Source organism: Natator depressus, chromosome 4 (genome assembly GCF_965152275.1).
Source record: "Natator depressus isolate rNatDep1 chromosome 4, rNatDep2.hap1, whole genome shotgun sequence".
NCBI lineage: Eukaryota > Metazoa > Chordata > Testudines > Cheloniidae > Natator > Natator depressus.
In genome coordinates this window covers 114302939-114319934 of record NC_134237.1, presented here as the reverse complement: position 1 = coordinate 114319934, position 16996 = coordinate 114302939, and the positions used below count along the sequence as shown (strand labels likewise).

Sequence of the window (16996 nt, the reverse complement as noted above, 5' to 3'; positions counted from 1 at the left end):
AAACATGCCTGGACTTGTGCTCCCCAAGCAATGGACTGAGGGTATAAAACAGACAGAGTGGACACACACTGGGCCCTTCTCCTGCCCCCACCTATGGTGCAAGCAACCAAGACACTGAGAAGAAGACAAGACCCCAACACAGGAGATTGGCCCAGGTTTAAGGAACAAACCTGTATATTAAGGACTGCAATATTCAGTGGGGTGAGAAAAACGGCTTAATCTAGTTGCTGCCCAGTCTAATAGGGTTGAGAGTTTAGACTGTGTGCTTATATTTTATATCTTTTGGTAACTAACTCTGACTTTTTGCCTATTACTTAATCACTTAAAATCTACCTTTTATAGTCAACACATTTGTTTAATTGTTTTTCTTTATCAGTGAGTTTGTATGAAGAGTGTGGCAAAACTGCTCAGGTTTTCCAAAGGCTGGTGTATGTCCACTTTCCATTGCTGAAGTGGTGAACCAATTAATAAATATGCACTGCCCATCTTGAGCAGTGCAAGATGGTATATTCCTGGAGTACAGTGCTGGGAGCTGAGGGGATTTGGCTCTGGTGCCTTTCTCTGTGTGATTCATGAGTGGCTCTGGGAACATTCATACAATCCGGCTGGGTGTGGGGGCTCCACATGCAGTTGTGCTGAGTGATCACAGCTCCTGGAGAGGTTGCTGCTGGTCACTAGCAAGGCATTGTGAAAGACAGCACAGGCTGGGGAGACTTCAGGGGGCACAGTCCCAGGATGCATCCCAGTCCCAGGCTGCACCCCGGGGGGATCCCGTCACACCCACCTTCCCCACCAGAAATAAGCTATTGTTCACAAGCCCACAACATAATAATATTTTCCTCCTCACTTTCCATTAAGTGGAGCTTCAGCATAACACACATTTACAACTGACACACTTAAATGCAACAAAAGGAGGTGCAGGTTTCAATCCACTTCTCAACAAAGAAAGTTTCCCAATGACCCAATGATAAACTATTAATTCAACTATCATACAGTTAATTGTGCAGGGTGTTTACCTGAATGAAAGGGAAAAGAATTCCCACTGAGAAGTTGGAGAGCCAGTTGACTGTCCCAGCTATCAGAAATGCGGCAGGCTTTTGAGACTGCTGAAAAAACTCTCCCGTCAAGACAAATGGAATCCCACCTGAAATGTAACAGCCAAGAAATGGTTGGTTTAATAAACTCTGATGCCTAAAGCTGTGGTAGCAATCAATATGGAAATGTCAAAAATTCACAAGCACTGAGATCTGCGACATCAATCAATGTCTGGTGCAGCTCTCCATCTCTATTCTGGTGTGAAGTTATAACAGGTAGACCTTGAACACTACGATTTATTATTCCACATGGTTTATTGAAACTTTAATTTTAAAGGGCTTGGCTTTCCCCTCCTTTATACCAGCTTTACATGAGTATAACTCCTTTGTGGAGTTAGAATGATGTAAAACTGGTAACAGAATGGATAATGGAGCCCAAAGTGTTTACCAATTTAATTTTAAGTTGATAACACACGGGAGCCGTTTAACTCCTGTTCTTACTAAAACAGTCAAAATGCTGCAGATTGAGGGATATTCTGTAACAGATTTTATGTTAAACATTAGTATTTGGACAGGTGATTTAGAAATATACTTTAAAAAAGAAAGATGATATATTAAATAACTTCATAATTATTCACATTTTTGTGACAGTGAACCTGGAAATGATGAAAAGGCAAATGATTACTACTTTATTTTGGTATACTTTCATTGTTATTTATTTTACACACACACACACACACAGTTTATATTGAAAATGTTCTTTTAATTCTAATCCCTCTGGAAAATCCATTTTTCCATATTACCCACAAATTTAAAAAAAACAAACCCTATTGTATGTTATATTCATTCTCTGTGTTGTCTCCCAGTATGTTTCTATCTGATCTCTCTTTGTCCTTTCGACTGTTAGCTCCTTGGATGGAGACTTTATCTTCATTTGGCTTTTGCATAGCACTGAACACACTTGTCAGTGCTTAAAAAAGATATACCAATAGACTGCTACAATACAGTAACTAGTGCTTAACAGTACAACACTTAAAATACATATAGTATCAACCATACTATGAGCACTAAGAGATAACCCTTTGCAGACATATAAAGGGACATATAGAAAAGATAGGGCATGTACCTTACTAACATGCAGTCGGAAGACCGGTCTCTGCCTCAAAGAACTTAAAGTCTAGTGAAACAGTGGACATATGGAAAGAGGAGAATGGGATGAACAAAAAGCCATCTGACTGATCAGTACAGTTCAGCATGCATCATATTAACTATTACTATAATTTATTCATCTTACGACAGTGTCTGAAAGCCCCAACTGAAATTGAGGCCTTATTGCGCTAGGTCTGTACACACACAGAGTAAAAGAGTCCCTGCCCCAAAGAGCTTACTGTCTAAATGGACAGTACGAAGGGGACAGAAAAGTAGTATTGTTATCCTCATCTTACAGATGGGGAAATGAGGTACCAAGCCACTAAGTGCTATTACCTCAAAGCTACCCATCCTGTCCATATTCTACAACTAAAAAACTGTATTCATCTCTATGGGGAATTAGTAGAGTGCACTGGCTTTTCTGTACAGCACTTTGAAGATGTATAATGAAGTGATATGTAGTGGTTCAATAGGAGCATCTCTTATAGTGTGTATTACGAAGCACAGGCAACACACTGTCTCTTAATCCTCCTAATCTCCCTGCACAGAGAGATTTCCATACTCTTGGGACCTGGGTTCAACTTCTAGGTTCTGGCAGGCAAGATAACAACTGCATCTGTTACGTCAGCATCTGTTTCAGATCTTGACATGCCATGTGAGGAAGCTGTTTGCCAGAGCATTTGCCCTGTGGAGAGAGGAAGTGAAGCACTGCATACGCAGAAACCACAGAATGAGGATTTATTTATTCTGTCATGCCTTTGCTGTAGGACAAGCTACAGAGGTGTTGCTGTTCTTGTCAGTATAATCAAAATCTTGTTCTAGATCCACTTGAGAAAATACACATTGTATAAGAGAGGAAAAGAGCCAAAGGCAAAAAGAAAGAGAACAGAAGGACAGAAACATATCATAAAGCATAAATGTAACTGTGCTAACTGAAAAACAGACTCTTGAAAAATCATGTGTGCTTTCTGGATACATATTCAGCACTATTAAGCCTATGCTTTACATTAGTCACCAGAGCTCTTGAATGTAATTAAAAAAGAATCTTAATTAATTTAATTAAAACCATGTCCAAGAGATTTTCTAGAAGTCAAGAAAAGGGAGAGTGATGCTGTGGAGGCCTTTCCAAAAGTGTTTTTTTTTTTTTTGGGCGGGGGGGGGGGGGAGGAAAATTAGAGATGGCACAAACAAGTTGTTCCACACTTCAGGGGGATATAGCCAACTGTTTCTGAAAGGCACTGACTAGCCAGCATAGGGAGGATACGCTACTGCAGTGGGATGATGTCAGAGATTGCGTGAGAGAATGAATCAGCCTCTGCGTGTGTGAAGGAAAGTCTGACTGAGCTGAAGCATAGGGCAGTTCTGAGGAAAACCAGGAGGCTGGGTTAAGACAGATTCTGTGATGCAAAGCCTTAAAATATCACAGGGCTTATGCTGCACTAGGACATGAGGCATGGGGATGAAGGGGTCTTCCAGGAGTCAGTACATGGTTCATCAAATTGTGGTGAAGGAGCCACTGCAAAACAGAGTGAAATGAAGCAGGTATTGAACCACTGGACAGACCATGGAAATAACCTTTGAAAAAGGGGTCTGGCTCAGGATCCAATGGACTTTCAATATGAAACCTAGAGTAGAGAAATCTAGAGTAAAAGGCAGTGAGATACAGGTCAACATCAGGATGTCAGAGGAGTGACCAAGCTAAGGTACTGTATGTATAGGTAGGATTTAATGTTTGAGTATAGGAATATGAATGGACAAGATACACAATCTAGATATGTACATCATTAAAATCGACTGTTTATTGTTGGCTTGATTTGGCCCTCTAACATCAATGAATCAATTTAGATGAAAAATTACACCAACATCTATGACAATTAAACTTTAGAGCAGCGTTTACCAGACTTATGAAAACAGCCTCCCTTCAGGAAAATGAAATCACTTCTCCCCATTAACCTAACCAAGGCCCGCCCAAAATAAGTGGTCTGTTGTGATAATTGTGATGCAGAGCAGGCTGTGCAGATTTTCATAATCTTCCTCTCCTTTCTTGCATGCTTTGGTAAACAGTGAAACAGTAAATAATGTTGACATTTAAGCCTCATCTTTGGCATCTGAATCTGCAGAACCCATTGAAGTGAATGGGGCAACATACAGCTCAGATTTAACATTTCAGGCTCTCTGCAAACTCAGGTTGACATCACAGCATTGGTTACACTTAGATGACACCTGCAAGGTTTTCTCCACAGCAACTAGAGATTAAGGCAGATTTTTAAAGGTATTCAGGTGCTTACGAATGCAGATAGGCACTTCTGAAAATCCCCACTGGGTGCCTATTTGTATCTTTAGACACCAAAATACCTTTAAAAATCTGGCCCTTAATTCTTTTTTGAACAAAAGCAGAGTCTCTGGAAAGCCACTGGGATACATGTCCTAGTCCCCCAACTGATCAGTTACACATACAATGGGGCCTACCTCACACTTCAAGCAGCATTTCCTAGGGAATTGCATTCAGTTAAAAACAAGAAAGGAAAAAGAAAGGAAAACACCATTTTCTTTGTTACAATTTATGGTTCTATAAATCTGGGTACTATTCCTGGCTCTCCCATATCCTTGAGAAAGTTGCTTAACCTTTGTGTACCTCAATTTTCAGTCAGGTCTCAAGCCATCACCTGTCTCTGGGCAGGGAACTTGGTCCCACTCCCTTCCGAGAGGCGGAGTTTTAAGGCTTCACAACTTCCTGCCTTAGACCGGGATATCCGCAGAGAGCCAGTCTGCCTAAAGAACAGTGCTTGTGCTTTGCTTTCCGTCCAAGGGCTATGATCAGTGTATTGCCAGCAGTCACAAGCCACCACACAGCTAAACAAGCAGACATGTTCTTAAAAGGTAAAAGCATTACAGAGAAAACATGATAAAAACAATAAACAGATGTAAACACACACTAAACATACCAGGAATCACCCATCAGTCTTAAGGGGCCCTAGTAAGCCAAAGTCTTTCCAACCCTCCCTCAAGGATTGGGGCCCTCCTTGGATAGTCCTGTCCGCTTGTTGGATCAGAAAGGAGGCCCTGAATCAGTTCAGTCTTTTTTATAGCAAAAGTTCTTTGTCATGTGACTGGGACCTGGGCAATCATGCCTAGTGGGCAGAGCAGGAATTAGGCCTAATGGTCAGAACAAGATTCAGTACCTAGGAATCAGAGCCTAGGGTCAGCACTGGAGCCGGATGACAGAGCCAAGAGCCACAGCCAGAGTCAGGAGTTGGCGCCCATGGTCAGAACCAGGTTACCCAGTGAGGCAAGGTTGTAACAAGGCAGGAGCTATCACAGCCATGGGTAAATGCTTTTAGCAGCCACTCAACTGAACTGCTGCAGATGCTGGCCTTAAGAGCCAGTGTGCTGACTTTTCCAACCATTCAGGCAGCATAGCCAACCAGGAAGCCTACTACAGGCCAGCTGCAATTGTTAGGTTGCCTGGAGACTGGCTCTGCAACAGCCTTGATTCCTGAAACTTTCTTTGTCTGATGGTCTCTGGAAAACTCAGTTTGAACCAGCATACGCAAACCATCTCACGGAGTGATCCATTTCTGGAGGTATTTACAACCTAAGTGATTCACCTTAATCACCCCCCACACATTGTTTCTGGTTCCTGTAGGAGCTGAGATAACCCTCCCCCTGGAGTTGCAGACAGTCGCTAGCCCAAAATGATACATAAACCCAGAGGTGTTGCATGTGGTTACAATATCTGTCACCTGTCCTAGTGGGGGGATGTGAGACTTAATCAGTGTCTGTAAAATATGAGATTTTTGGATGGAAGTTGTTATTAAATGCAAATTATTATTATTCCTGTGATATTTGTAACTACACTTCCGTACCAAAAGAGGTTCAGCTTAGATTCAGTATTCAGATTTTGGAAGTTTATATGAACTGAACCTGCCAAACTGAAGGAGGTGCAAATATGGTCTTCACACCAACAAGGTGAATCATCTTGACAAGTATACCAGTGAAAGAAAAAATGAGGAATGGACACCGTAGGCAAACTAAGTTTTAGAGTTTCCTTGGATTGTTGTGATAAAGTTTGTCTTTATCAGTCATTCCATACAAATGAGCGAGTGCCCTCATTCAAGTGTCCCCTGCCCTACCACTAACGTGAACTGAAAATTTCTGGCCTATGTTCACATATGATTTTTGTTATTGGAAATGATAAATAAAAGCAGCCAGTCTGACCAATTCACAAAGGTGCCATGGCTGTCTTGAAACACATGATTGTGGGATCTTGCAACTTCCGCTGTGTGTATTTACATGGGCTGACATTACGGATTCAGCACACCTCTAAATGATATACTTTCCCACTGAGAATGAGCCATACCTGAGCATCACCATCAGAAGGCTATAAACATGTTTTTCATTAAAATAGCTATTTTTTGGTACTGATCATTAAAAAAAAATTGTACATTAGGAAACTTTCCTGTAGGAGTTTTTCAGCAAGGCAGCTTCTGAACATGAATTTACAGAGCTAGTGCACCGACCATAATTATGGTGGTGATTCACTTTTATTACTTTATTCTTTTCAGAGTTGCAATGAATATAATAGGAGGAGGAACTCTTAACACACTGTGATGTCTTAATGAAAAACTAATATACCTGTTAACCTGCTACCACCATTACAACTTACAAGTCTCTTATTTCAGCTGTAATATATTACGGGTCAGATTTATAAACACCCAAAAATGTGTGTGTACACAATTTGGCAGACAATAATATTTGTGTATTTTTGTGCAATATTTATTTGCATACATAATTATCACAATTGCAGTCAATGTAATTCATTCACAAATGCCCACTTACTCATCCAAATAGCCAGTTATGTATGCAACTGATATTACAGCACAAAAATAAATAAATAATTACAAATGGCAATTTCATGAATTTAGGCACACAAATGCACATGAATTTTGCATATGCAACAGTGTGCATTTTAAAAATATATATAAAATATGAATCGACAATAAAATTGTATTATAAAGATAAAAATTGTGCACTTTAATATTTAGTTAAATGGTATATTTTCAGATAAATGCTGCTTAGTAGGAGTTGATGAATGTAATATAAAACCTAAATCTCTCTTTCAAAGGCTTTTAAATACAGGAGCAAATTTTTGATCATAGAAAGTATGTAAAGTGAGCAAAATCTTGAGATCCTTACTCTGTTTTTACTCAGTCCTTACTTTGGCATTGAAGTCAGTGGAGTAAAAGCAGGATTTCTGGGATGAAATTAAGAAAGGGAATATTTAAACTGAGTATCAAGGAAATGTATTGCTTTGGTGAACAGTCCCAAGGGAAGGGTAGAAACTCTGTCTCTTTTGAATGACCAAAGAGAATGGTATTCCTCGAGAAAAAATCTGCTCTCTTTTGGTTGTGGCCATGTATAGGGAGTATGAAATTTCAGGGAGTTATAAATACTTGCAAATATTTTTCCTGTGTCTGTCTGGACTAAGTGAGACAGTAGAGGGGTATGTCAAAACTGCAAAGAAACCTCAGAGTCTGAGTCAATTGGCTCCGGCTGTTGGACTAAAAATAGATGTTAGGGCTGGGGCTAGACCAGAGGAGGGCAAACTTTTTGGCCCCAGGGCCACATCAAGGTTGCAAAACTGTATGGAGAGCCGAGTAGGGAAGGCTGTGCCTCCCCAAACAGCCTGGCCCCCGCCCCCTGACAGCCCCCCTCAGAACCCCCGACCCATCCAACCCCCCCCTCTCCTTGTCCCCTGACAGCCCCATCCCGGCACCCCCTACCCCGGGACTCCCACGCCTATCCAACCCCACCTGTTCCCCGTCCCCTGACAACCCCCCACCCCGAACCTCCACCCCATCCAACCGTTCCCTGCTCCCTGACTGCCCCCTGGGACCTCCCGCCCCCTTACCATGCCGCTCAGAGTGGCAGGACTGGCTTATTGGAAAGCCTGGGAGGTGGGTGGGTGCAACCTGCGCTGCCCGCGCAGTGGCGTAGCTACGGGGGAGGTGGAACAGCAGGAGAGGGGGCGGGAGCTAGCCTCCCTGGCCAAGAACTCAAGGGCCGGGCAGAAGGGTCCTGCGGGCTGTAGTTTGCCCACCTCTGTGCTAGACCCACCCCCCTCATGGGGTCTACACTGATCACAAACATCTACATTGCAGTTGCCCGAATCTCATGAGCCTGAGTCAACGGAGCTGTGCCATAGGTCTTTTACTGCAGTTTAAATGTACCCACAGAGTCTTCCAGGGATGGGAGGCCAACTAAGATACCACTCAATGTCAGTGAAAGACTTCAGAATTTGATGTCAAAACAGTGGAGGACTAAGTAATGGAAATGCATAAAGAATGCTCCATTTGATCAGAAAAACACATGGAGTCAGAGGAAAAGTGATGAAGAGCAGGACAAAGTGGCTGAGGAAAAATTTCTGGATGAATATCAACATCATGATCTTGAGCAGAGGGAATGAGACATCGAATTTCACAGGGACAAGTTCTGGCTCATGAGGTGGAGGGGCAAATCCATGGGGCACATGACTCCTGTGGATTTGCCTCGACATTGCCATGCCCTACAACTCATGCCCAACAATGACTGACAGAGACAGCCAGAGAGCCACTCACCATCCAGCCACTCATGGATCCTCACAATATCCGCAATATCAGCTTCACTCTAAACCTTCTCCAATTTGAATGTCAATAAAGGTAAAGAAGAAGGAATCTTTATTTCTTTAATGTGTGCATAAACACTACATTTGATCTCCAGGCAACAGCTCAATGCGCTATACAACACCATTAATCGACCACAGTGTAAACCTTCTGCAGGTTGTGAATGCAAGTGTACGAGGCATCTATCATGGCTTTTGTTTTTAACAGACCCAGGACCACTAATAGTTGCATTTGGTAGTTGTCTGTAAGCAGACCACAAAGCATCATTGTTGGCAATCCATTCCATCTCATATATATAGTGATTAGGATATCTTGTGTGCTTTACATGTGTGGTGGTAACTGTCCAAACAAGTGAGTAAGCAGCACCCTCTTGATTTCAGTCAGTCAAAGGCGCATTTCACCATGATTCTGCACATGCTCAGCATGTAGTTAAACTGCCTCTTATCCAATCTGGCGCATATCAAGATAAACATTTATCAACTAGGGCAGCAGTTTACCTAAAAATCACAGCACGACTGTTGGGGGAAACAATGTACCAGCTGGCCTATATTGACACAACCCAGATTTCTGAAATAGTCTGGCATTATGCACCATGACACTGCATTCAGTGTTGGTGTCCATCGAATATGCCATGGTGGTCCATAAGGCCTGTGCAATGATGGAGTAGCAGCCTTTCCTGTTACTGTACTCGCTTGTTTGAAATGGCATACATAGGCTAGAGATATGCCACAGTCACACCTGCACGGTTCAGGAACATCATCCATTCAAACCCTGCAATTATTTCAGGAATATTTCCAATTTTTACAACCTGAGGGGGGGATGGGACAGCACAGTATTAATTGTCTGGCATACCTCCATGATTGCTGTGCCACCACAGAATCATAACTGGAAGGGACCTCAAGAGGTCATCTAGTCCAGTCCCCTGCACCATGGCTTTGCTAACCCCGAACTGATTAACAACAGATCTATAACAGTCTAGTGTTGCCAGCTTCCACGGCACAATAGCAACACACTTCTGGACCATTATAGGCCATTTCATCTGGGTGTTCTGCCTCTCAAGGGCAAGAGCAAGCTCCTTATACATCTCATGTGAAAGTCCTGGCCTCACTGCTGGTCTCCCATGTTTGCATCACAATGTGGCCCTAACAATATGTGCTTGTGGTCCTAGTCTAGCAGCGTGTGTGTGTGCGCGCACGCACATGTGCATGCAAGTATGCGGAGGGGATCTCCCCTAAAAAGCAGCATCCACTCAAACACTTCATGTTGTTGTTGTTCTGCTTGTAAGCTGCTGCCTGTGTCTTCTCTGGGCCAAAAGTAGTCTCAGAAACACCTGCCATGGTCTCTTGGCAGCAGCTTCAGCAAAGGCACGGAAAAGAAACATTGCCTCCATAAAAAACAGCAGCTGTTGGTTATTAAGGCGAGTAGGATTCAGACCTCTGGCACAGAATAGCACATCACCACACCAACTTTGGTCCTGCCAGGAAATGAACTTCCTGGGCCAAGGCAATTTCTTCAAACAATCCCCAGAGTGGACAGGCATGTTGCCCCATAACACCCTGCAATTGTGAGGATAGAATGGTGTAGTGAGTTGTGGTGCAATGTATCTCAGGATAAACAATACAACTATCTGGGTGTGTATCACAACCAGATACAGTGCTGGTGTGGACATGGGGCATGACAGCAGCATGCTTATATCAACATATGGTCATGCTGAAGTGGGTTTGGCTGCCATACACTGAATAGCCTGCAATTGCTGAACCTGTGGTTAGCATGCAGTGAAGACATGGCCTAAGAGAAAACTGGATAAAGTGCTGAAAAAAGAATATTGTAGGAAACACCCCTGCCCCAGCAGCAGAGGGACTAAATGACCTAATATGTCTTTTCCATCTCTGATTTCTATTAATCTATACATGGAGCAAAAATTCTGAAAAATATTTAACTAGAGTTTTGAGATAATCTGACAGGTTACAGAACATCTCCTTAAAGTGTAAATTCCATTTGACAGAACAATGCTCAACAAATAAAGTGTAGCACATTCAAATGCAAAAGTGGTATTGCCTAGCTAATCCCATTTAGGGAATTAGGAGCAGAATGTGTGTGGCAGGGATGTAACACTGCTCGGATTCATGAACAAAGACACTGTGGTCATCTTTGTGGATTTAACTTGAGACCTTCAGTCTGTACTGCTTGACTTTTTCAGAGTTAAGTATCTAAAATATGCCTCATCAGTATTTTGGTTTGAAGTGGCGCATCTATAACAAGTACAAATGATAATTAGGACACAATGTCCAAAAAACAGGGACCCTCCTAAAGCTTTCCCACCACTCCAACCCATCTACTCATCCTGGCCTCTTTCCTCCATTGGTTAGGAGGACAGGAAGGTTTTGTGCCATGACCTGAAGGTCAACAAATTCAGGCTCTGATGAACTGCTGGTGGAAGTGAATCCCACACGCCAGGGCCTTGTCTTCAGCCCCTCATCAATAAATCAGGGGACAAGTCAACTGATCTTATATGCCACAGATTCAAACAAAACAAAGCATTGGGGCAGACCCTCAACTACTGTAAACTGATGTAGCTCCACCAACTAATATCAGTTGAGGAGCTGGCCCCAGTGGTCTTTATGAACCAGCCCATTTAAAGCTCTATCAGTTAACTCCATAATATTACCAAACATCATGAAGTACATAATTACTACTAGTCATGTACTGAACTATATTCCAGAAAATGAAATATAGTTAAAGCTGCTACAAGCGATAATCTTGCATTATTAGTTTTTATCAGTCACAGGTCTGCTCTTTAACAGGATAACAACGAGGAGTCCGATGGCACCTTAAAGACTAACAGATTTATTTGGGCATAAGCTTTCGTGGGTATAAAATCCACTTCTTCAGTTGCATGGAGTGAAAATTAGAGATACAGGCATAAATATATATTGGCACATGAAGAGAAGGGAGTTACTTTACAAGTGGAGAACCAGTGTTGACAAGGCCAATTCAGTCAGGGTGGACGTGATCCGCTCCCAATAATTGATGAGGAGGTGTCAATACCAAGAGAGGGAAAATTGTTTTTTATAGTGAGCTCGCCACTTCCAGTCCCTATTCAAGCCCAAATTAATGGTGTTAAGTTTGCAAATGAATTGTAGCTCTGTGGTTTCCTCTTTGAAGTCTGTTTTTGAAGTTTTTTTTGTTGAAGAATAGCTACTTTTAAATCTCTTATTGAATGTCCAGGGAGATTGAAGCGTTCTCCTACTGGCTTTTGTATGTTACCATTCCTGATGTCTGATTTGTGTCCATTTATCCTTTTACGTAGACACTGTCCGATTTGGCCAATGTACATGGCAGAGGGGCATTGCTGGCACATGATGGCATATATCACATTAGTAGATGTGCAGGTGAATGAGCCTTCGATGGTGTGGCTGGGTCCAATGATGATGTCACTAGAGTGGATATGGGGACAGAGAAGGCAACAGGGTTTGTTACAGGGATTGGTTCCTGGGTTAGTGTTTCTGTGGTGTGGTGTGTAGTTGCTGGTGAGTATTTGCTTCAGGTTGGGGGGCTGTCTCTAAGTGAGGACTGACCTGCCTCCCAAGGCCTGTGAGAGTTGGAGATTGTTTTCCAGGATAGGTTGTAGATCGTTGATGATGCACTGGAGAGGTTTTAGCTGGGGGCTGTACGTGATGGCCAGTGGTGTTCTGTTATTTTCCTTTTTGGGCCTGTCCTGTAGTAGGTGACTTCTGGGTACCCGTCTCAGTCTGTCAATCTGTTTCCTCACTTCCCCAGGCGAGTATTGTAGTTTTAAGAATGCTTGATAGAGATCTTCTAGGTGATGGTTTGTGTCTGAGGGATTAGAGCAAATGCGGTTGTATCTTAGAGCTTGGTTGTAGACAATGGATCATGTGGTGTGTCCTGGATGGAAGCTGGAGGCATGTAGGTAAGTATAGCGGTCAGTAGGTTTCCGGTATAGGGTGGTGTTTATGTGACCATCATTTATTTGCACTGTAGTGTCCAGAAAGTGGATCTCTTGTGTGGACTGGTCCAGGCTGAGGTTGATAGTGGGGTGGAAACTGTTGAAATCCTGGTGGAATTCTTCAAGGGCCTTCTTTCCGTGGGTCCAGGATATTATTTCAGAGGATCTTTTGTTTAACATATATTTTGGTTTGGTACTCAGAAAGTGTATCAATTTAACAGCATGCAGAAAGTCAGCCCTGGGAGCATTATTAATGTTATTGGTGCATAACCCATATTAACAAAACTCATCTCAGAGTAAATAAATAAATTAACCGATGGTGTGAACAAAAAGTATAAAGACAGGTTTCAGAGTAACAGCCGTGTTAGTCTGTATTTGCAAAAAGAAAAGGAGTACTTGTGGCACCTTAGAGACTAACCAATTTATTTGAGCATGAGCTTTCGTGAGCTACAGCTCACTTCATCGGATGCATACTGTGGAAATTGCAGAAGACATTATATACACAGACACCATGAAACAATACCTCCTCCCACCCCACTCTCCTGCTGGTAATAGCTTATCTAAAGTGATCATCAAGTTGGGCCATTTCCAGCACAAATCCAGGTTTTCTCACCCTCCGCCCCCCCACAGACAAAGTATAAACTGATATCTGGTGCAATAACTCCATTAGTATAAATTTTAGGTTTTTAATTCTACGTACTTTACTCCTTAGTGGTTTAAATATATAATTAAGTACAGATACAAAACCATCAGATGAGAAAAAAAATAGAATAAATCTTTTTATGCCTATTAGGGTAATCTTTTAAAAAAAAACATATTCCTTGTGCTTTCTTTTAATTTGCAAAAATTAAGAACAACATTAATCTGAATCACCTGATGATTTGTTCTCCACTGAATAAAAGTTCGTCCTTCCTGGAATAGTAATTACTGTGTTTTGGTATATACTCAGTTCCAAAAGGCAGCACTCTCAAGCAGAATTTTCAGAACCGTAATTTACTGGCTGCATTATTCTTTCTCCTAATTGTTTTTATACAAGAAAAGTACACTCTGCAACAAAAGAACCCCAGGAATTTCAACTGGATTAAAATTTGACCTTTCTTGGTGCTTGTAATTCCCTTCTCCCATTAAATACACCTGATCTCCTGGATACCTAAATGTCATTTTAAACTTACCATGGTTCCTTATCTTTCCTCCATGGCATTCTACAGTTTCCTCGTCCTCTGTCACTGCTGATAACACTAACTTGTCCTCTGTCACTGCTGATAACACTAACTTGCTCATCGTCACCCAGGCTTGTAATGTTTGCGGGGAGGGGTCACCTTTGACTTTCCCTGCTCCCTCACCCAATACTTCTATACCATGTCCAAATCTTGTTGCTTCTTCCTACATAACTTTTAAAAGATCTGTTCTTTTCTCTCCTTCCATACAACTGAAACACTTATCCAAGTCATCATTATTTTTTGTTTTAATTACTGTAAACTTTCTCTCTCTGGTCTCCACAACAACCACATTGCTACCTCTGGTTAATTCAAAAAGCAGCTGGTAAGAGAGTCATTTTGATCATGTCACCTACCTACGACGTCTTTGGATCTTTCTACTAGCTCCACTTTTACCACTGCATCGAATTCTAGCTCCTTTGTCTCACCTTCAATAAGTCTCAAATCTGCTGTTCCCTCCATATCTGTTCTTCTCTAACAAGTATTTCAGGATGATGAGTTGAAATAAAATCTCTTATCTGCTCTAATGTAGTGACAATCTAACAGTAAATTGTATTTCAGAACCGATTCACGGTGACATGGGAGATATAAATGTTTTGGACAGAGCTCCTCTACACTTTAGACCATGGCTTTGGAATATTCAAAGCAAAGACAATCTCTGAATAACACAACATAGTTTTACATAAGATCCAGTGAATGCCAAGATAAGACATTCAGAGGCTTAGGCTCAGGTCCAACTCCCAAGGAAAACAACTGGAATCTGCCCTTCAACTTCAGTTTTGCTAGATCAAGCCCTTAGTACTTTGAGAACTGCAGTCTCGCTGCATCAGAAATCTAATCATTCTTCACCAGAATACCCTCAACCCTGAAAATTCCTTATATCGTGGCATGCTAAACACACTAGAATGTGTCAACTTTTATTGTGCATCGAGGGGACTGGGCTATTTCTGAATGTTAGGAGTCAATACAAAAATTAGTACACAGTCAAAAATCCAAATGACCTCAGTTAGAATTTTGGATGCATAACCACTGTGTGACTGGTTCTTAGAGTAAAATTAAAAGACTCAGTACACAACAGAAGGAGATTAGAAAAGGGGTAACATGATATTTTTTAAAGCAACCTATTCTTCTTCTTATTTAGTATTTGTATTGTGATAGCAAAGGGAAGCAGAAGTTAGAAATCAGAACCTCATTGTGCAAGGTGCTGTACAAACACAGAACCTAAGTACATGGCTGCATTTTTTAAAAACAAACTGAAAGAATTACAAAACAAACATGCAGCGGCTTAGCCTCGTCAGGAATCAATTGTAGTAGTCTTAACAATATCACAATGAAATGCCTGCAAATTTAACGTCAAGATGTTTGGGAAATCTACAGAAAGCTGGATCTAAATAATTATCTATTTTGGTGCTATTAATCAAGTGGAGATATATTGCCTTTTGCTTCACCATTACAATTCTGTACTTCGACTAAGGCATAAAACATTATTCAGATATACACCCTTTTCTTGAACTACATGTAAAAACTCTATTTTAACCACCTTAATTGTATTCTCAGACTCCATGTGCCATATCAAAACCCTAATTATAATCTGTCTTTCCACTCACCTGCTTGAACATACAGCAAATAATTTCTTTATTGAACTACATAGCTACAAATCATTATTAAGGTAGAATTACTTTTACACTTTTAAGCTTCAGAATCTGATAATTACTTCAGTTAATCCTTAGTTTATTATGAGCAAATGGACTTTAAGGACTAAAGAAGCTTTTTATAGTTACCCCTTTAAACTCTATTAAACAGTTGGATTATCTACTACATTTCTATCTTGCAACAGACAGCAATACCAGGAATTAATGATTTACAGGTGTGACAACTTGCGGCGTAAATGCACAATATTCTTATAGTCATGTCAGAATCACAACATTTTACAAATCCAGCTAAATTAGGTTTACTACTTCCCTTGATAACATACTTAAATAAAAATCAATCAGGCATGAGTTCCCTGTCATGAATTCATGATAATAGTCCATTAGCAACAAATGTTGCTGGCTGTGAACTACCTCTCATTCAAAACTGTCTTAAAAATTAGATGCGATATCTAAGGCTTCCCTGGTAAAATATTTTAACAATAACAATCATAATAAATAATAATAATCAATTATATTGTCTTATATTTATAATAGTCCCTTTCATCCTAAAGGATCCAAAAACTCTAGGCCAAACTCTAGGCCAAACAAACTCTAGGCCAAACTCTATCTGAAGTTGGGATGATAGGATCTGGGTTTTCTGTGTATATTTAAAATAGGCAAGACACTGAGGCTTCCTTGTTAATGACTGCTGGAAGTCATTAAAATTTTACGGACTCTAGGGCTTCAGACGTGCACCGGGGAGTAAGTAATGTGTGTACTCTGGGGAGTAAGTAATGCGGATGGCCCAGAATGGCACATGATTTGAGTAGAGCTGGTGTTGTGCCCAATGGCCAGACTCAACACTGCCACTGGAGGGAGAAGGGAATGAACAGAGAGCTTGAGGCCTTCCCCCCATTCATGACGATGTCCCATCCAGAAAATGGATATCAGCAGCTAAAGCCCAACAGAGTTTTTAAGGTTTCCTTCTGATAAAGGGATGAGCATTCACAGTGTCTCCAGGAAATGGTGCAGGAGAAGGGGAAATGGCAGGTCTTCAGAACAGAGGATAGCCTTACACATTTTTTACATTCTGAAAAGGTTTGGATGGCATCTACATTCTGGATGTTCATGCAAACTGAATCTTTTATTAGATCCCTGAGGAAATTTTGCTGGATACACATTCCATTGGAACATGACTGATCCTGATTCTATCCTGAGTGAATATCAGTAGCGTGGCCTAACCAAAAGCTAAACACTCTATAGACATACATAGGTCACAGAGAGTTGGGATGGAGGGTGGGGTGATGTGGAAGGTCAATACAGCTTGCAGGTTAGT

The 16996-nt window shown here is 41.4% G+C and overlaps 1 protein-coding gene across 1 annotated transcript in view; it reads right to left on the bottom strand.

Annotated features, from left to right (window-relative positions):
- SLC2A9 (solute carrier family 2 member 9) overlaps window positions 1-16996 on the bottom strand; it is a 173265-nt gene that overhangs the window by 37165 nt on the left and 119104 nt on the right. Inside the window, exon 11 of the mRNA XM_074951677.1 lies at window positions 1017-1144. Within this exon, the coding sequence (XP_074807778.1) occupies window positions 1017-1144 (128 nt within the window). The remainder of the gene's footprint in view (window positions 1-1016; window positions 1145-16996) is intronic.